At 36.8% G+C, this 22501-nt stretch overlaps 1 protein-coding gene across 6 annotated transcripts in view; it reads right to left on the minus strand.

Annotated features, from left to right (window-relative positions):
- Positions 1–11557: 11557 nt before the first annotated feature.
- Positions 11558–22501, minus strand: part of TRPC4 (transient receptor potential cation channel subfamily C member 4) — a 134220-nt gene continuing 123276 nt past the window's right edge. For 3 of the 6 annotated variants that reach the window (XM_074535374.1, XM_074535373.1, XM_074535372.1), the window contains 3 exons: positions 17404–17445; positions 15547–15636; positions 11575–15258 (listed from right to left, as the gene is read on the minus strand). In XM_074535374.1, coding sequence (XP_074391475.1) covers positions 14542–15258; positions 15547–15636; positions 17404–17445 — 849 coding nt within the window. In that variant the 3' untranslated portion in view covers positions 11575–14541. Of the gene's footprint in view, positions 15259–15546; positions 15637–17403; positions 17446–22501 lie in introns of all 6 variants that reach the window. The other 3 variants (XM_026790634.2, XM_026790633.2, XM_074535375.1) reach the window with 3 other exon arrangements.

Below are 22501 nucleotides of genomic sequence, written 5' to 3' on the forward strand. Positions count from 1 at the left end.
CTCTTTCCTACAAACAGCTATAGTGCATGACACAAATTTTAGGACCTTCTTAGTGTGTGATTACAGTATTGTAAAAATGGGGGGGGAAAGCCCCACAGGATGGGTTCCAAATCAAGGATTCTCCATGTAAATATTCACTATGAAAAAGTAGATTCTTTGAGTTGGAGAAGTTTAAGACATGTTAACTTTTCTAGGAAACAAAATAATTCTTCCTGGAATTGAAGTATTTAATGTTTTAACTTTTAAAAAATTATGAGCTCACTTAATATAATCAATAAATAGCTCTACTAACAAGAACTCATTGCTGAGGCATTGTCTCATACCAGTGAGACCCTGCACTGTACCTAAAAAAGGACAATGAATAAGACCTCAAATGTGGCCAGATTTTATTTTTCATATACAATGTGACAAGGTCAAAACTTAAATGTTTTTGTGAAAAAAACATGTGAATGTTTTCACCATGAATATTTTAAAGTATGCAGGTTGTCTTCTGAAGGGCTAAGACAGTGTGAAAATATGAGTGTCAGCTTTCTAAAGCAGATCGTACAAACCAGCTTGAAGAAAATCAAACCTGTTTTTAAGTGGATTTCATGTAGATTCACATTTAAAGAAAAAGCGTTGCCTTAGTAGATGGATATGACTTTCAAATTTAGATTTCAATTCATCAAGTCATGTGAGCACATTTATTGCATTTCAGAATTTTCAAAGCATGCACAGTGAGATTTGATGTGCACTATGAGCATCTGGACACAGTTTTTTGCACTTTTGCACATCAGTTTTGTTTTAGGTCCTTTCTAGAATACGTGACTTTTCATAAGAAGTGACACCTACTCTGATTTTTATTATTAATGTTCAGTTTAAAGATCATGACTTGGAAGGCAAAATTAATGAAATAAAATCAAGCAGAATATAATCTCACTTGACAAATCAGTAGATCTAATTCTGCAAGGTTAGAGAAAATTGATTTTCTCTTTGACATGGGTAGATATTTGAGAAAAAGATTAAGGATATCAGTACTGTATTTTGGAGAGAAAATCAAACATTTATGTGTAATGTCAGACACACAATTATTATTTCACTGGTTCAGTGAGTTACCATAGTAGTACAATCCAGTGGCTTTTGAAACAACTTATTTATCTTAGTGACTGAGAGGAGGGGTTATTGTATTCAGAATCAAGCTGAATCAAAATAAGGGAATGTATTTTTTTTACCACAATTACAATGTACAGCCCATAGCTCCACAACATAAGCTTATTGATTACAGATCTGTCTTTTGAAATCAGCCTCACTTCTATAGCTAATGCATGAATGTATTGTGAAGAACCAAGAGTAATCACGTGAGTGGTCACTTTTCATGTTGTAAGGACAAGACTTTGAGTGAGTCTTACTTATTTTGTGGTGTTTTTAGAACGCTAGAAATTATAATTAAATGACACAGCTCATTGGTGTGATCTGGCATTAACACATAAACAGGAGAGAAAAAGGGCAATAGTAAAACTCTGACCTTGTCTGATGCATCTTTCAGTCACACAGCTCACTTGTTTAGCAGGCAGCATTTATTACAAGCAAGCATTTCATTATCAGATGAGCTCTGGCCACATTAAAGATCAATTAATAGGAGCTAGACTGTAACACTGGCTTTTAGAAGTAAAAACCATGGAATAAAAGAAGCATCCATGTCATTGGAAGATCAGAGGTGTAGCAAATTAAAAATTAGGTTAATTAAAGCTCATGGAAAGATCTGTGTATAAAATGACTGGATTTCTTATGCAGATGAACAGAATTACTGTTTGGTTATTCTGTATCTGGAAAAAGATAAGTTTTATGATTTCTCATATCATGCAAAATAATAAAGTATATGCCCAAATACTGTACAATAAATTTTTGATGCTGTATCTTCCCTGAAGATAATTATTGCAAAAGGAGACAAAAAGAGACCTTTTTTCTTTTTTTAGGAATGGATTTTCCTTTTCAATCATACATAAAAATTTATACTAGATTGTTTGAGTGGTTGGTTGTATACATTGTTGTATACATTTTTCAGTACAGACTATGCCGATAAATTACATGCTACAGATGGTACCAATCTGTCAGATCATTAAATAAATTTTAACTTCACTAAACGTGCTGCTTTTTAATGAAGTGATATCTAATAAACTATTAGACACATGGCAGCCAGCTCCTTAAATACCTGTACTGCAATTTTTCTCACTTCATAGCTCCTGAGTGCTGTAGAGTGTCAATATCAGGAAATTAAAATATTATGTGTCTGAATGATCCTGAGGCTATCCAAGCAAATAACCAGTGCCTACAGTTTGCATAAAACTCAGACTGATAACTTTTGCTTAGTGTTTATGATGTGGAAAAGATAAGGTTTTTAGACTCTACTAATACAAAGAGAAATCCGTTTATGAGTCTAGTTAAAACTGATAAGGGACAAAATAAAAATTAACATATTCCACTAACTTTCAACAGACATCCCATTTATAGATCACTGAGTAACAAATTTCATAAAGTTATTGAGCAAATTGGAGGATGCATTCTCACACATGGGGAGAATGCCAGCTAAAACTCTGTGCATCTTTAAATTACTTTGAAAGCCTGTCCCTAGAACTTCTCTGAAAAGGTTATCTATTACAAAGTAAGGATTAGGACTACAATATGCATGGCCAAAGTTTCACCTTGAGAGACTGAAAGAGAACTTATGGAATACAGGATGCCCTGATATGGGGTCAAACCTTTGTCCAAGTGGTATAATGTTTGTCAAGAACACAGCACAGAAAAAATGTCTAATTTGGGGAGAGGTTATCTTAGACTGAATTTCTGGGTTGTTTTGCTTTTTTTTTTCCATTTTAGAGGAAATTTTTTCTATTCAGCTATATGATTTTGATAAAGCCTGAAAAATATAAGGATTACCTCAATCAAAGAGAACATGTGATATGCATCATGTACCCCCCTGCCCCTTGGAATGAGGCATGTTGCTGTTTTCCAAACATCTATGTTTGACACAATCATTCCTTGATATGAACATGTCACAGAAGATATATGGAGCAATACTTGGTCAATATTATGTCTTATGTTACTTCACAGTGAATAATAATCCCCAGTTCCAGCTTGAGCAATACTAGATAATTCTAGCATGAGTAATTATCATTTCCAAGGTTTCTTTTTTAGTACTAGTGTGTCTAGACTAATTTAGAGTTTCTTCCTATGTTCTGCTCTCACAGGCTTTAATTTAGGTATGATAATTCTCTCATCTGTAATTAAATCTGGGAATTAAAGAGCATAACAAGCAAAACGTAGGAGAACAGCCCTGGGGATATTAAGACTGATCTTTCTTTCTACCAGATGGTGTAGGCATGGAGCTTAACATTGAAAAGCATAATGCTTTACTCTGTCATTTTTAGCAGTGCTTCCAAGTGCTTTGACCTTTGTCACAGCATTGCTAAAAGGCACTTAAGTCCTCCTTCTGTTTCATATAGCTCCCTCTGGCAGAATAAGGATCACTGAAGTGGCAAGGAAATAAACCTACATGCACTTTAGGGATGCCTGTAAGACTTCCAGAGTAAAGAAAAGACATACAATTGAGAATGAGGCTCTCAGAATGAATTATAATCAGTCCATATTGTACTTAAAGTTGATAGCAGACTTTTAAACATACTGATAACATTTAATGAGAGCTGTGACTACATGTGAGGTTTTTGCCATTGCAGAGCAACTGCACATTCACGTTGATGCCCTACTCAGACTTGCCTTGAAGTCCTGGCTGATAACATCCAAGCTGGAGGGAAAAAGTCCCTGAAGTCTTGAAGTGGGTATAGACATAAGAAATGTGGCAGATAGCATGACCCAGCATCTGAAGCCGTGTGTACTTGGCTCTTGTGCATACTGAGCTTAGGAAACTCCTCATTGCTGAAGGTGCCACCAGCAATAGCTTCTGACTTTGCTCTGGTTCTTGGAAATTCACACTGAATGGCACTTCCAATGTCCAATGCCTGTCTGCACAACCCCCCTCCTCAGCCAATAGTTCAGGTGGAGGTTTAAGAGAACCGGGTGTTGGAGAACTAAGCTCCTACACAGCACATTGCTGCCCTTCATCTCCAGAAGGAGCATCCTTGGGCAGAAGTGATCAAATAACAGTGGACATCTGATTATGGACCTGCAGGCTGGGCAGAGCCAGAGCAGCCAGGGGCTGCCTTCTGCCAATCACAGCTATTTCCAGCTGGCTCCAAAGTTTGGCAGCAGACAAACCCCAGGCCTTAAATACCTGTTCAGCAAGGTAAAGGCTGGGATATGTTGCACATCCTTTATTCTTCTTGAACATTCATAGTGAACTGTCAAAATTTTTGTAGTATTACTTGCCTAAAAAATTGTTTGATAATATAAGAAAAATCTGATTCTCCTGATAAAAGTTTTAGTCTTTCTTTTAATTATTTGCATTTGAAGGCAAGAGTGGATTTGTTTGGATAAATAGCAAGATGTCTTAAGGGTTTTTCTGCTCCATAAGATTTTGATTCCTTTTAATTTCTCAGTACAGAGGTTCTCATGAGGGATCATTTCAGCAGCTGCCCTGGAGCTGTATAGCTTATGAAATGAAAAAGAAAACAGGTCCGTGTATTTCAGTAAATATATCAATCAAGATATCGTGCATATTTAGTTCTCAAACATTTCTTTATTTATTTTCCCATCAGAAAAGTTCCTCTCCTTTTGTGAAATTAAGAACTTCCTTTCATGAAAGGAAATGAAATCTTGAAAATGGAGAAGGAAGTCTCACAAATGCTCTGGAAAGGATGTATAATAAAAAAAAAGAAACTTTGGAAATGGAGTGACTATAAGCATGATGAAATGAGGTGCACTGAAAAAAGAACCGAAGCTTACCAAAATTCACTACACTGAAATCCCCAAATCAGGGAACAAAGTGAAATGAAAAGACAGGAGAAGAAATTGATGCAATGAAATGCTTAAAGAGAAAAAAAAATTCTCTAGGAAAAAAAAAATCTGATACAAAGTGAAAACAAGGAAAGCCAATGGGTTGACGTGAAGTGCAGGAATATCAACTGAAGCCTGCCCAATTGATCCTTATTGAAATCAGAGGACAAAGTTGAACAAACACCCCAGAAAGGAGATATGGTCAATCAAAAACGAATTTGAAAATTCCAGAAAATTTGAAATTCAGTGACTACAACAAATGTACTGAGCTGAAATGAGGTGCAGTGAAATAGACCAAAACTTGCCAAAATTATTACCTTTTGAATCATTAAAATCTGGGAAGAAAGGGAAACAGAGAGAAAGAGAAGGAACTGAAGAAATAAACTTCTAAAAAATTAAAAAACTGATATGACATGAAGACAAGAAATGTCAATGGATGACATGAAGTGCAGAAATATGGACCAAAGCTTGCTGAAGTGATCGTCATTGAAATGGAAAGATTTAATTCCCTTTCCTGAAAGGAACCTCTTCCTTTCAGGAAAGGGAATGAAATCTTGAAATCTGAGGACAATTGTACAAACACTCCAGAAAGGGGACATGGTCAATCAAACATGAAATTGAAAAAAAATATATAAAATTTGAAATGCACTGACTACAACCAACTGTACTTAGATGAATGAGGGGTACTAAAACAGACCAAAATTTGCCAAAATAATTTATTTTAAATCCCTAATATCAGGGGAAAATCTAAAGAAAGTGACAGGGATAAATGTGAATTAATGAAATTGTAAAAAAAAAAAAAGCAACCTGAAATTAAGTGAAAGCAAGAAAAGAAAATGAACTGATGTGAAGTGCGAGGAAATGAACCAAACCTTTCTGCATTTATTCTCATTGGGATTTCTATTGCTTTCAGGAAATGAAGAATTTCCTTTCAGGCATGTAAATGAAATTTTGAACACAGAGATGAAAACTTTCAGATACGATCTGGAAAGGAAGTATTATCAATTAAAATGCAAGTGCAAAAATGGCAGAAAATTTAGAAGTGGCTTGACCGTAACCAAATGTACTGAGAGTAAATTATGAGTAGTGAAAATGACTGAAACTTGCTAAAATTTTACTTACCAAAATGCCCAAATGAAGAAACCAAATCAAAGGAAAAGTCAGGCAAAGAAAGTGAACAAATTAAACATGTGCAAAAATTCCTGGACACAAGTCAAAACATTGAAACGGCATGGGATGACATGAAGTGCAGGAAAACAGGCAAAGCCTTGCCAAATTGGCTGTTTTTGGGGTATAGGGAGGGGCTCTCAGTGGCCATCACAGCTGCAATTAAAAGGGAGCTGAGCAGGTGGTTCCCTTTCTCTTATCACCCATTCAGGGCCAGGGAGGGGCCTCCTCTGGCCATCAGAGCTGTGATGACAAGGTGGCTCTAGGGGTTTTGGTGATCTGGATGAGTAGGAAGCACGTGGCATGTCTTTGAGAGCATGGCACATCTTTCTTTTGCAGCAGCCGCAGCTCATGCAGGCCGGGTTAGTCATCCTCCTGCTAGTGGGGTTTTTTATTTTATGTTGGGGTTTGGTTGGTTTTGGGTTTTTTCAGCAATACTCACCAAATTTCTTCACTGAAGACGTGACTGGGCAATGGAATTGTCTGCCAGGGAGGTGCTGGAGTCGCCATCCCTGGATGTGCTTAAAAAAAGACTGAACGTGGCACTTAGTGCCATGGTTTAGTTGATGAGCAGGTGTTAAGTTAGGTCATAGGTTGGACTTGATGATCTCAAAGGTCTTTTCCAACCTCGTTCCTCCTGTGATTCTGTGATTTTGACAGAATCAGCAGGTAAGTCAATAGTGTTATGCTCCCTTGGCAGTGGTGACAATGTCACAGAAGATCAATAATAAAATTCCAGGTGACTAATGAAAATACTTTAAATTATATTTAACACTGTCTTTATGTGGGAAATAGATTTCCCATGGAAATTGTTTCTTTTCTGGTTTATTGTAAATAATTTTTTCTTTTGCAGTACTAGCATCTTGTTTCAGGTTTATAATTGCTTTTATTTGGTCTTTCATCACTTACTTCTCTTGACCATGCTGGGTAAATCTTGGCTCAGTATCATACATCTGGTTCTCTCTTCATCAGCTCCAGTGTGTGAGTGTGTGGGAATATTTAAGTTTTCAGAAGTTATTCATGTTCTGCAGAAATAGAAAACAAACAAACAAGCAAGGAAAGAAGTAGCTTCCAAAATGAAGTGCTCTTTCCCCACCATACATGGTCCTTAATGAATAAACTTTCTCAGTATTTATTTCTCTGGGGAAATATGAGCCAGATTTGGGTTAGAGTTTGACTTCCTAAAACTCTGGGTGTTCAGACCGATGTTTTGGGTTCTAAAACAGAACAAACTCTAAAAGTGTTTGTTCCGTTTTAGACAGCCTTAACTATTGATATACTTCCTTACATGTATTTTATATTTATGTGCTATTATATTTTTTGTGTTATTGTTACTATTGTTTAGACGTGACTGTCAAGGGCTCTATATCATATCTATGACTGGGTAAACAAATCATTACTATAGACTCTTAAAATCAGCAGAGCACACTTCTCTGTGGCTGAAATCCTCATGCTTCTTCCATGTGGATCTGATTTCAGATCAGAGCTGCACAATTCAAGGACAATAAATTCACTTGGGAAATAGAGAGTTTTAGATCTTGGGAAGTTACAGTCATGTAAAAATAACATCAGTAGAACCAGTCGTCAGACGACTGGTCATAATCTCTCATAATCTCTCCTGATTTACATCTCTCAGCTAATGAAATTCTTAATAATTAATAAATAAAATTCTGGGTGTCTTGCAAAGCACCCACAGAAGCAACTGTATAATTTAAAAAAAATAAAAAGGAGAAAAAAAGATCCCTCTAATTTTACTCAATAAAAGTGAAGGGAACTAAGAATGCGGATGTTCGTTACTCTAACTTTATAAAAATATGTCTCTTTCAATTTTCTTTTCTCTGCTTCTTTTTCTTGATGTAGAATTGGATTCTGTTAAATTAGTCACAGTTAAAGAATATTTCCATGCTTTTCTAGCTGCATTCATTTTGGATATGGCTGGAAAAAAGATATCTAAGTACCACACATAATTAACCCAAATAAAACTATTTCTAATATTCCTTAGTAAACTATCTTTTAATCCTATAGACATAAGGTCAAAGGTGACATTTCATTATTTGGTCTTAATTTCTACTTTTAGAAATAGGTAGCAGAAAAATGTAAGACATTTATTTTTATTAGAGGAGTTACACATTCTCTGTAAAAACAAAGTATCAGACAGGGAAGACATGCAGAAGAAAGGAATAAAAATTATTGCACTAATGAGCATCTGTGTAGAACTTTCTGAGTTTTTCTGAATATCTTTGAATGCTTATTGTATACGAGACAAGTTGACACTTTCAGAAAATGATGCATCACCCGTCTGGTAAACTCCATTTTGTATGCTAAAAGCATAAGTCATTAACCAGAATGAGTTGTTTTGCAGCTGACATTCTCACTTGGCCACATTTAAGGAGCAGTCAGTACTGTCCATTATATTTATGAAAAGTTAGCTCAATGCTTTCAGATGTTCTTAGGGTACTAATTAACTACAAAACCTCATGAATCTCTAAAAACTGGAAAATCTCTGTGACTTTGTTTTTTTCTTTTGGGGGGGGGTTGAAGGGTTTTGGTTTGTTTGTTTTTTTTTTTTTTTAAATGGGGTCTGGAGTTCAGGAATACAGTATTTCAATCCTCAAAGATTTGCTATTACAGGAGAAAAAAAGGTCTTTTTACTAGCCTGTTAAAGTAAAACACATGGATTCCTAGAACATTATTTTATCTTGCTCACTAACCATGGACTTTTATTGCCTGTTTAAATATTTATGGAATAATTTTATTGTGAATTTAAAAGCTGAGCATAGAAAGCAAGTATAAATGGGGCTATTCCTGCTTTTTCAGTTCCATTGAATAAAAGTATGCCAGCTCTTATGAATTAACTCTTGACTCCATGCCGTGGAATATTTTGTAAGTTCTCTTAGTAACCTTCAGACTGGAACCAGCCTTTCTGGAAACACCTGTTTTACATCTTGAACATTTCCTCTCTTTCCACTGCAAGCACGGCTCTCATACTCTTAGAATGCAACACTGAGGATGCTGCCATCAGGAGACTTCCTTTTGAACAAGGACATCCTCAACTGCATTGTCAAAGAAAAGTGAGAGAAAAGATTCTGAAGAAGCACCATGCTGAACTTGTGTTCATTTCAGCTATCAGCTATTGGAAACAGGTTTCCAGTCATAGAACTCCCTCTTAAATGTAAAAAAGCGGCAAGAATCTCTATCAAAGACAATTATCCTGATATTAAGTGTCTGAAATTGAAAGTTTCATTGGCCCTTGAGTGTACCAATGTGGTACCATGGTAGAAAAGTAGTAGGTTACAAAGAGCTAAAGGCCAGAATGAAAAGGTCACAGCAGTAATGAGCAGTGCAACTCCTACTGCTGCATAGCACTCGGTTGTGAATGTCACAGTCAATTAAAGAGAGCAGAAAGTTTAATTGAAATGAAAATAGCATGTGGTTTAGACTACAAAGAAACCCAAGGCTGAAGGGGGATGAGTACAGTCAAAGCAAACTCATCAGTAGTCAGAAAAATATTATATAACTAAAAGATAGCAGCTACCCAAAAGTACAAATGTGAACAGTTGAAACTATTCATATGTGTAAACGTTTCATAGCTATATTTAGCAACAGCAGAGACTATGATTAATTTAGGAAGAGAATTACATGTTGGAGGCACTTGTGATGAAATTGTATGATGTAGTTCTCTTGCGGCTCTAAAGTCATGATGGTTGAAGTTGCAGCTGTTTTTCCTCTTTTGATATTAATGAGAAATGACCTCTGTTTCATTCTTTACACTTCTACAAACAAAGCAACTAATCAAGTATTAAATCAGTGGTTACTGAACTTGGTTTGATGTAGTTCAATGAGTTCAACTTCTTTTCATATCTGGAGGATTGAAATTCATCCTTAACTGCTGCAATTTATTTTGGAGTATATCCAACTACTTAGCCATAAACTGTCTCAAAGGATCTCTAATCTGCTCATGCTGCAGCGAATGTAGGGTCCATAATTAAAACTTCAGTGAGGGGAAGAGTTTAAACACAAAGTAAGATTTTCTCAACAGAGATTAGAGTGACTATGTTGGAAGACAGATGTGCCCAAGGACAGTTTACTCGTGTTATCAAATGGTTGCTTGATATGGGAAACAGGCAAACTTTGAGTAGCGAGTTCCATCTTCCCAGGGATAAATATATAGTATTGCTATTGTTACCTTTACAAACACTTTATGCACCTTACAAACTCTACTGCATTAACTACCACTATCATCACCAGCACTATTATTTACTATTACTATTTACCAGTATTATGATTTTTGTGAGGTTACCCTAACCACTAAAGCTTTTGGTGTCTCTTAAGAGACCTTAAAATGAAGATGGATTATGTTGTTATCCAACTTGTACTGCTATATTCTCAAAAGAATACTTGATACTAAATGTTTTGAACTGTATTCAAAAGTTCATTGCCTCTTCACAATAATTAGACATGATTTGCTTCTTTTCTCTTTCATGCTGCTTCTCAGACTATGATGAAATATTCATCTGAGGTTTTGACAGTAATTGGAGTGTTATAGCTTGCAATATACATATAGAATTTAAGAAGAACATATAATAATTTCTTTGTGTCTTTTTTCTATGCTTTATTCCTGTGAGGAAGCTAAGAAAAAATTTTCCCCCTCAAAGATCAGTCAAAGGATGCCATTAAGGAAGAAGTTCTTGCATCAAATACACTTTTGAAGAATTTTGAGTGCCCAAATACCAGAAATTTCACCTTTTACAGCTCCCAACAGCTATAACTATAGATATGCATTCTCCTGGAACGAGGTACTATTTATTTACAAAAACAACTTGTATTGAGAAAGCCGTAGAAGTTCTCACTAAATTCTGATCTATCAAAAAGAAAGTGCTGTGTGATATGTTTAGCTCATACCACTCAATGTAATGGTCTCAATCTAGGAAAGAAGAAAATGAGATTAAAACCAACTGCAGAGCTGTGGTTACTCCTGGCAGAGGCTTGGTCTCTGGTAATATTGTACCACATACAAATATAGCTGCGGCCTGCAGCTGGCCCACAGGACCCCATAGTCTGAATCCTCTGATGTTCTGACTTCTGCAGTGCCCTTGAGGGCCACAGAAGCATGCAGAGTCAGAAGGAGATATTGCAATTTTGTCTTGAAGGTAAGCATGCAGCACCTGGCCTCTGACTGTGAATCAACGTGAAGCACTGTCTTGAATGTATTCAAGCTGCCTCCTGTCTCCTGTCCAGCTATGCCAAAGTGGCAAAGTCCTGCTGGGCTGTCTGTGCTCTGTTTCTCCAGGAGCTGAAGAAATGAAGCAAAAAAAAAAAAAAAAAAAAGCTGAAGAATAAAGGGCAGTCAGGTTTTTTCCTTACAAAAATAAAAAGATAAAAAATTTAAAAAATGTTTTCTCAACACTTTAAGCAACCTAATACTGGTATTAAACCCTTTTGTACTTAGTTTTCTAGCTGCATGAAACATTTAACGATTTTAAGTTCTGCTTCAAAAAACTGTGTTTTATTGGGGTTCATATCCTCGTCCGTTTGTATTCCTCCTATATTGATGCTAATGGAAGCTGCAGGAAGGGACAGGTAGGGTAGAACTTTTTTATTTATTACTTTCTTTTGGGGGAGAAAATATGCTCAGCTTTGCAAAGCTTAATGATGCCTCTGCTGTGGCATTACGAGCTTTGCTCTGTGCATATCTTGATCTTTCTTGGCACAGGTGTCCTCTCAGAGGCATCCAGTGAGAAAGGGGGTTTTTTTGGCTGCCTGCAAAGCAGCAGAAGTCCATCACCATTTTAGTTTTGGATATATTTTGGACTCATCTGTTGTCACAGAATGAGGTGCTTATTTGGCATTACTTTTAAGTTCCATCAGGTCCTAATTACATCAGGTCATTATTACTGTCAAGCTTCAATGCCTAAAAATAGCATAAAAATAGAGCAAATGTTGATTTTAAGTATGCTTTATTTATTAGACTGATGTCTCAGTATTTGGATGTAAGAAAAAATGAAGGCAGCAATAGCCTCTTGCTATGCAATAAATTGTGTCCCCGTGGTTTAATATCCTGCCCACCTGCACTGTCTCTGCTGCTCTGTCATGTATCCATGGCTTAGACTGATGCCCAGCACAGTGGGATCATGATGTGATGGTGTGGCTGATATTTCACTTTACTGTGTTGGGAACTTTATGCACAGCTGAAACAGGCTCTTATGATGCCAGAATAATAGGCACAACTCTTAGACCTGTTGTAGTTAAATTGTTCTGATAATGGTGATGTTTGCAATACAAATACCGTGCTCAGGCACTTTCTGTCTGGAGTGAAACCATGTGGCTGGAATGTGTTGAAAGCTCTTTTGAGCAAGCACTGTCTGTTTTGAATTTGGCTAGTGTAAAGGGAGTAAGCTTAGGAGTCAAAAGCATTACAAACCATGATGAGGAATGAGAAATTGAATGCAGTAGCTGGGAAGGACTGTTAACTGGCATGTAGAAAATTTTGTGACGATGTGACACATTTGCCTTATGGCATCTTTGGCAAAAATGTTACAGTAAAAAAAGAACTCTCTAAAAGAGTTAACCTAATACAAATGATATGAGGGTATTCCACCATTATTATTATTATTTATTTCTTTTTATACTTGTAATAATTCAGGTGCTTTCCAGACAGAAAAGCTGCAGGCTCTGCCCCAAGGAGCTTACAATCTAAAGGTGGACAAGGAGAGAGACGTGAAGGAGAGAGGGTCTACAGAGCAGTCAAGAGGCCAAGATGGAAACTAACCAAACAAATATGATTTGAACACATTGCTGCAAAGCTGTACAAACTATTTTCCAATTATGACTCATATTTTCCATTTTGGTTTAACTGTATCTGCCATGACACAAACAGGTGTGGAGGAAAGAAGCTTTCAGTATGTGACATCAGAAAGAGTAGCACATATGTAAAGCAGAGCTGGAAAACTCACCTTGAAGTATAGAGATGAGAGGGGTTTGCCTGGATTTCTAAGACACAATTCAGTACCAGGACAATTTAGATCCAGAATGACATGGCTTTAGGTCAGGCCCTACAGGTTTACATGGGATAGATTCCATCAGAAATGTAAATTCACTCTATGCATCTGGAAGTTCCTTAATACATCCTAATATGAATTACAAAATCTACCATGGTAGGGCTGAGGAAGTTAAGAGTGAAATAACAACACTTTTGTAGTATATTCTGTGGGGGAAAGAATGGTGTTGAAAGCTAGGGGTGGTTAGTCTTATGCCAGTTGTAAAATGACATTTTTAATAATGTAGAACATCAGCCAATGATTAAAAAAACCCCACAATGTTTAATTTTAAAAATACTAGTTTTAACTAAGATAGTGAGTCACTCATCAGTTATGAAAAATACGATTAGGTTTTCTTTATACATTTAGTATCTATTATAAAACACCCAATCAGGTTCCCCCAAACTGTAAAATTGTCAAAGAAACTCCCTTAAGGCATGCCTTCTAAAACTTCTCAACAAATTGCCATATTTATTCAAGTACTCAGGGGAATCGCTGTATGCTTTTTTATTCCTGAAGTATCTTTCCCTTATCAAATCCAAGTGTGTTGTAAAGGCAGAAGCTAATAAGCAGCTGAATATTAAAGTGCATAGGTTCTCCACATGAGGAAAAATAGACGGTTGAAGAAGCAGTAGCTGTGGTGATAAAGGCTTCTTGGGGAGTAATCCATCATCAGTTTTTAGTAGGCCACAGATATTTCTTTTCCTCTAAGAAACATTTCTACAGTCTTCAAAACTTGCAAATGCATTTCTAACAATGGAATCAGGACAGTCACACTCCTCTTGCTGTGAGGGAAAAGTTGTAATTAAATAATCAAATAGACCTATTTTTCATAATTTACAGGTATTCATATTCCTTCAATAAATAAAAGAATATAATTTATCTTCTGATTCTGTATAGATTTTGACACAAGTTTCTAGCAATTTAAACAAATGATTCTAATAGCTTGACATGAATTATGCTGGCAGGAGCCACATATGATTATTATGGCGCACAGAATCTTTTAAGAACCTACAAAGTTAAATAAAAGCTTACAAGTCTCTTAAGCTACTTTTTATTTGCATAGAAAAATATTTATCATAGGAGTCAACTATCATATGAGAGAAATTCCATTTGTTGTAATTGAAAAAGATAGCTAAAAAGTTTCTGTGGTTTATTGCAACAGTACAAGAATACAAGATGCTTCCATTTATTAAAAAATGTAAAACAAATCGTGAAAGCTAAAGCAGGCTACAAAACAGAAGGTCCTCATATTTTCTTTCTCTTGACTACTATGTTACAAGATCATGTGCCACAGTTGAGTACTATAAAGTGTAATTCTGCATTAGCTAATATAGTTCTTAAAACATTCCCCCCCAAAAGCACTATGCAAAATATATATATTTGTAAATGCTTCCTCCTGTAAGCATCACAACCTTGTTATCACATAGTCCCCCTGAACAATTGTTTCCTGTTTCCCATCAGAGTCAATGCTAATGTCCAAAGCCTTGCCCAGCTGATCCTGTGGAGTGGCAGGTTCTGAGCTCTGTAACTCCATTTTCTCTGTTTCTGAAGGACAAATACTCCCCTCTTCGTGTGAATCCAAAGACTCACTGGTATTTTGTGACTCAGCTAAAACACATTTTTTGCCAGGATTTCGGAAGTTTAATTCACAGTTCATGATCAATTCTCCCTCTTCCAGTTCATCAGTTTTCTCACATTGTTCTTCTGCCTGTTGGCGGGAAACTTCTTCAGAAACGGTGTATATTTTATTTTTACTCTGCTCCACAGAGTTTGTTTTTGATCGTCTGTGAAACAACCCAAAATTTTTTATGTCTGTTACAAAATTCACCCGCTTTTGTTTCTCCTGAGTGGTCTCCGACACCATCATTGCTGAGCCATTGCTTACACTATGTCCTTCAGAGGCGATATTGGCTGATCGTGGGTGAATCATCGTTGTTATGTCAAAAAGGCTGAAGGGTTTCTTCTTTCCTTTCTTGTTTCCTTCACTCTCGCTATTTTCTTCATTTTCTGACAGAGAGGCAGTGTCTTTGCTCATCTTCCCAGTCTGCAAATTAGACAGCTTGCTTCCTTTTAATAAACCCAGGACTTCAAAGCGAAAGCTGGAAATATCTTGTTTTAACTCCTAAAAATTAGGAAAAAAGATGAAATGTCAGAACATCAAAGCTAATTTGACTTTTCTTTTGAAATAAAAAGAGAAAAAAAAAGGGGGGGAAAAGGGCTTATGTTTGGGTCAGTAATAAACTTTACTCTCTCAATGTTGGGATACCTGGCATCTTCAAGGCTGAAGATCTTGCTCTAGGAAGCAAGTTATATGCTACCTGAATAACTGAGTGTAAGAAATATGCTTCACAATTTTAAAATATCTTACTAGGTTATTTAAACACCTATAAAGATAAAAATAAACACATACCTTAAAATTTTCTTCTGTCAATCCTTCCTCAGTTTTGGCATCTCTTATCATTGCTGCAACATACCTTTTAACCAGATTTCTCATAACTTCCTAAAAATACAAAGCATTGTATTAGCTTTCTTGGTATTAGTAAACATACACTCACAGGCTCTGCTTGGGCTTTTTCATGCTTTAGAAATATGACAAAAACTATACAAACCTGTTTGAAAATTTGTTTTGCTATTTGATGGAAACTATTAATGCTTATTATCCTGAGAAGGGATATGTTGGGTTTGACCCAAGGTATGTTTCCTGCCAGTAATATCCAGCCTGGCAGCGAGTAGTTGCTGATGCCTCATGAAGAGAGCAAGTCTGGTGTGGTTGTACAACTTTATTTCCAGCTATTCTCTCTCAAGCCTCCTGTGCTGTGAGACACAGTGACTCTCTGAACAGCAATGATAGTTCTAGGTTTAATTGGCTGTGACAGGCTTTCTTATGCATTTTGAACTAATGTAAACTTCCAGTATTCAAAAATTCTCTGCCAGTGAATTCCACAGTATGGAGTAAGATTCTATTTCGGGGTTTTATTTTTAACCTTCAGTCTGGGAGCTTCCATTGTTGTCTTCTAAGAATTCTAGAAATTATTTAGGTTGAAATAGATACCTGGAGGCAGTCTGAGTCATCTCAGGGCCATGCCCAGTCAAGTGCTGAATATCTCCATGGGTGGAGATACTGCAGCCTCCCTGAGCAACATTTTCCAGTTCTTTACTAGCCTCACTGTGAAGACAATTCTCCTTACCATACAGAATTACCCTTCCTTCAACTTGTGTCCATTTTGTCTTTTGCATTGTACCTCAAAGAAAAATCTGGCTCCTTCTCTCTAACCATCCACTATGATATTTAAGGCAGCAGGTATACTTCCCCTAACTCACTCCAGGCTGAAATCTGAGCTGCTTATATGACAGTCCTCTAACCTTTGGTGCTCCCTTGCTGGATCCCTTCCAGTTTGTTAACATCTCCCTTGTAGTATGGGGCCCAGTCATGACACGCTGCTCTGGATACAGTCCCACAGGTGAGGGCTGGAGGAGAAAAATCACTTCCCTCAAAAGGCCTTCTATACAGCCTCACTTATGCAGTGTAGTACATATGTGGTATTGAGTTTACAGATAAATGGCAAACTGCTGCTCTGTGCTCACCTTCCTCATGATTCTATAGATCCCTGTTGTACTTCCCACAGCTTCCTCTTCCTCAGGCTGGAGAAGTCCCAGCTTACCTAGTTATTTCCCATATGGGATTCATTAACTACCAAGCCTACAGCTCACACCTTGTTTAACTTTTACACAACAAAAATTCAAAATAAAGATGAAAATTATTCATTGTGAAATAATAATCTAAAAAAAGTAGAAACTGAAGAAAGAAGGATGAAAAATAATTGCTTACATACAGAGTATCTAGGCAGAGAGGTTATTAAGGAAGTTATTAATATGGAATTAAAGCTGGACCGATGAAGAGCAGGTTCTGATGGAGCATGTCAGTTCACTGTACATATGGTCCTGATGATTCCTGGCAGGCAGGAGTTTGCTTTTTTTAAAGGCAATCCATGTTACACTGGGCAAAATACTGGATAGCATGTTATTTCTCTAGAAAATATCCTTTTGCTCCAAAAAGAAGATAATTGTATTCTGAAACTCTTTTGTTTGAACATCAAAAATACTAAGCTTGTTTGCTGAAGAGGAAATAAGTACATATTGTATGGTTTTACCCATTTATTTTCCTTTTCCACTTTCTCATGAAACTCTTCCATATTTTTCTTTCCTCATGAAGACATTCTGAAGTCATAGAAAAACAATTGCCCAAATAATAAACATAGGCCTGTACCTGGTATTGATGATGTCTCCGCAAATTGTCAGCTGCACGTCTCTGAAAAATAGAAAAGAATAAAAAAATATTAATCTCTGTGGGGAAGTAAAATATTTAAGCATAGAAAACAGCAGGCCTGTGCATTATACAGTATCTAGCAAGCTGAGAGAAGAGGTTCAAAATCTGTTGAAAAATGACAGTATTTCAACAAAGACTATAATTTGCTTTTATAGAAAGGGGAAGGATGCTGTGGGGAAGGCAAAGTTGATTTTCTACATTTTTGTCAAAATGCTTTTATTCCTGCATCAGCATGGATATGGTGGGGCAGCCAGGTCACAGGTTGCAGAGTCCCAAGGTCAATGATCTGAGAAGGAAGTGGAATAATGGATCGTGTCACTCACTTGCACAGACTGAAACATATTTTACTGAATTGAAAGAAGGTTGACTCATGTCAAGTTAGATTTTTCTTGGAGGTGCACAGTGAAAGAATGGGAGTCAATGGACATGAGTTACCAAAGGGAAATTCTGCATGGAAAATCATCAACATGGTGGGATTGTAAAGTCCTTGTGTAAGCAAGACACTTGCTATGGCTCCTAATGTCTCATTTAAGGTAAAGCTAATCAAAACCTGCACTATAAAACTGTGTTAATGAGAAAAGCTCCCCCTTAGTTCTCTGTTAAAACCACTTAGTCATAGAGAGCTGTATGGAAGAAAAAAAAACAGCTTTCAACACAGTATGGTGTTGATAAGGAGGGAGGGTAAAAGGACAGTAACTCTGAAGAGGAGCAGCAAAAGAAGTGTGATAAGATGAAAGAATTGCCCAGGTTTCAAGCAGGGGAATTAAATTAAACTGCCATATCTAAGGGCTGCCCAGAAGAAGACAGGGAAAAAAGGCCAGATTTATTTATTCCCTTGACTTCCTTTTGTCCTCAATTGCATAGTAAGTAGCATATCCCCATCCTTTACAATAATTATTCCTAATTGGTGAAAAAACCACAGCTTTAACTTAGACTCTCATATCTACAACTGACAAAAAAATAATGTGTCTGACCACTGACTGAATCTCTACAAAACAGAACACTTGACAGAAACCTAAAATAGGGGGATAGGACATCCAAGGGACTTGTTAAAATTGACATCAGTTGCACAGTAAGGCAGGCACAGCAAGTTATTTAATCTTTTTTTTTTTTTTTAACTTAAAGAAATTATGAACCTTCTCCCTGTATTTGGAGTCAGTTTACACTGCAGGGTTGATTTCTTGTTTGCAATTAATTTGAGAGATGCAGTGGCTTCGTGGCTGGACTTGCAAAAACTAATAGAAAGGGGGAAAATCATTATTTCCTAATCAGTCTGAAGAGCCACTGTGGGGTAGGGCTTTGTACATGAGAATGCTTTCTTCAGTATTTTTCCAGACTGTGTTTCTCCATCTATGCCGTATAAAAGAGAAAATGGATATTCTTTGTGTTTAAGGATGGAGGGATGGGCGAGCCTGCCCGTCACCAGGGCCAGAGGAGACAGTGCAGCCGTGGGAAGGCTCATACCCTCACAGCACCCGAACTTAGCCGGTTTTTAGAAAAAAAAAAAATAAATTCAGCTTTCTTGCAGTTGGCCACACGATGGAGATGTTTCATTCTGCTGAGAGAGCACTAAGCACTAAGCACTAAGCTAAGAGAGCTCTCAACACAGATCTGACTCACAGGTGAAAGGAAAAACAATTTAGGGTGTAATTGAAACACACTTCAGGTAAAGTGAATAACTCCTAAATATAAAATGCTGATTCTTTTCTTGCACAATACTTCCTGCAGCTGCTGTCTATTCTGCTTTATTTCACATTCAGTGAAATGTGAAATAAATGCATAAATTCAACTCTGTATCTGTAACAAGAGCTATCTAGATACCATTTATCCTTTTTTTGCAGCCAATTTGGAAACTCCCAGAAACAGAGGCTGTGGCTTTCCCCCTTAATGTAATGCCAACAAGTACAATTTGGGATAACTACGTGAAAAGATTTATGTGATAATGTGTCAGAACAGTTCTACTGCACTTAATTGTTTTCAATCCATACCACCAAGAAGCTGCAAGAAAATTAGTTTAATTGTATGTTTGCATGCACATCTACATACCTTCTCCACAGGGAATTACACATAACCTATCAAATTTATTATCACCAAACAGTTCTCTATCTCTCATTTAAATGTTTAGGTTCCATCTCCACCTCCTAATCATATTTTGCTTCCTTTTGAAAGCAGAATGAATCTCTGCCTAAACACATCTGAAAACCAGTCTATTCACTAGAAATAAAATGTCATTAACATTTATATTGTACTTATTTAGTTCTCAGCCGGCCCGCTTTTCTCAACCCAGTTATAGTCTAATTTATGGTTCAAAATTTGTTTCAAGTAACCATTTTTCTGTGTTCATGAAGAAGTTGAAAACTATGACTGGCAAAAGGATGAAAGTTTAATTTTACTAAAAATAGTAATGGTGGGAAACTCAGTTATGCATGTTGAATACAACAATGAAATTGGAGGGGATGCTGTTGTCACTTTCCAAAAGGGGGCACCAATATCCTTTAGGAAGCTTTAATAGTAGCTCCACTAGTAGTGGTAATTATTCTGATTCTCCTGTTTATGCCATTGCTAGCAATTTACACTGCTTGGAAAAAAAGATCTCTTTAGCAGACAAAAATTTAATAAAATTGTATTACTTATTTTGATGTGTTTTATTAAAATATATTTTACAATGCAGGAATACAAATCCAATGCCTGCACTTGACCTTAAACTGCTAAATGATAAAGAAAATGGAAATATTGTCTGAAGCTGTGGGATATATTCCTCATCTTGACTAGAAGCATCACCTTTAAAGGATTAGAACTTATCTGTGTTGATAGAGAAGATTCTCCATGAAATGATTCTTGGCTATACAAGAAACACTCCAGATTATTGATTTCCACACCAGATGGAAGGCATTATTTCTTTGCTCAACTTTCAATAACAGACATTACAGAGAAAATACAAAATTCTTACACTGACTTAGAAATTGCATCATTTTCCACTAGGTGAAAAAAGAATAGAAGAAGGGAAAAGGAGATTTTCTGTGACAAATGATAATAAAATTGTGTAGGTTGCTCAGAAAATGGCATAAAATTCTGTATAGCTAGAAAAGAGGCAACTGTTTATCTAAACATCAAATGCAAAAAAAAAATTACTGAAGCTATCTCTGGCAATCCTGGCCAATCTCAATTTTCATTTCTGAAATACTTAAAATTATAGATGAAACACTTTTTGGTGACTGATCAGATGTAAAGTAGAAAGTAATTTGAGGAAAGCAGTACTGTTTGTTCTGGTGGGACTAGGATTTCTTTTCCTATATATCTTTTTTTTCTGAAATACAGATGGCCAACAGCATCAGCCATAAGCCATAAGCCTTGTGCAGTCAGGAAAACCTCAGCCTAATTAATAGAATTATATTACCAATCTGGCTTTTGCAAAGGTAAGCTAACAAAATTAATAGAACTGATTCAGATATAGATATAGATGATATAGATATATGTGAAAAGCAGCACACAAGCATGCACTTATTTCAGAATTTTAAGTGTAGGAGATAACTGACAATAGCTGAAGAAAATGCTGCATACCTGGGATATGTCAAAATGATAGAATAAAAAAATATGCTGAACTCTGAGTGGTAGAGGAGCTCTGTCTGATTCACAGCGGAGCTGAAATATCAGTAAATCACATGTACCTCCCTGGCCTTCCTTCAGCTGAAGCTGTGCCTACAGAAGCTGCCATCAGCATGGCTGGGCACTGTGCTGCTTTGGAGAAAAAGCCTCTCCCTTGAAAAACCTCCCCCTGACTTCACCACCCACTGCTTCAGCTGTCCCTCCACAACAAAGGACAGAAGAACCACAGAACTGACATCCAAGGAGAAGCAAATTAATTGCCTTTTTTTCAGAAGCACCTCACAATGCCACAGACCGTATTCTTGCCCATGATAGTTATGTCATAAACAGCAATGTAGACGATCCTCCCAAGCAACCATGTCCTGCTTATTTTTAGTGGCATTTCTCTTCTTCCTATGGGCCAGATAAATTATTTCACTACAATGTGAGCTGTAAACTGTCCTGACCCTCAACCCTTTCTTTACACATTCTGCCTGCATATACTGAACTCTCAACTGTAAACATATATAAGTTTTACAGTGGATTCTTGATACATTTAATTTGATCCTTGACTCAGTCCTAGTTCACGATTCCTGGCTTTTTGTTATTGAGGACTTTTTGCAGAGATCATGCATAATCCTTGCCAGCTCCTTTCTGTCTATTATCTATTTTGTATCCTCTAGCAATGACTCACTCTTTGGATGAACATTATTGCTTTTTCTACTGGAAAACACCATAGTACGTCACTGCTGATTAGTGCTTCCTAATAGGAAAGTTAACATTTAGAGATTTCAGAACAGAAATGTTTTGAAATCTGAGCTCTGCCTTACAGACAATGTGGCATCCATCCATCCATATAGCAAATATAAGAAAATCATGTTATAGCATTTTTTTACTCTTCCAGACTTGGTTGTAGAGAAGGAGACAGAAATTATAATGCAGGACTCAGTGAAAAGGAGTAGATCTCAACAAAGCTTATCTTGTAGCTCAGAGGCCAAAGTTATTACAGAGCAGATACAACTGAGCTGAAGTCCTCTGAGATCCTTGAACAAAAGGCAAAGAAAACTCTTCATTAACTTTTGGCTGAAAGGGCATAGAGGTCCTAAATTTAATTTGTGTTGTAGCTTGTTGGGACAATTGAAAAAGTTCTGGGAAATCAAGGCCGAGCTGTGGGTATGGGAAGTTTGTCAGAACCAGAAAGAAGGGCTCTCCCTCAGGACAAACGATGAGATCACTCTGGTGTCCCCATTTGTTGACGGGTGATTTAACCTCTTGGAGGATGTCCGGTTAACAGCACCTATCTGGTGGTTTGCACCTATCCAATGTGGAAATAAGACCACAGAGTGCATATGCATATATCATACTCCATTTTGGAGCTTGGGTGAATAACTGGGTCTGGAAGTTGCAAAATGTTCCAAATTTACATAAAACTAATGGGGCTTGTGTTACGCCG

This window comes from Zonotrichia albicollis, chromosome 2 (assembly GCF_047830755.1).
Source record: "Zonotrichia albicollis isolate bZonAlb1 chromosome 2, bZonAlb1.hap1, whole genome shotgun sequence".
Taxonomy (NCBI): Eukaryota; Metazoa; Chordata; class Aves; order Passeriformes; family Passerellidae; genus Zonotrichia; species Zonotrichia albicollis.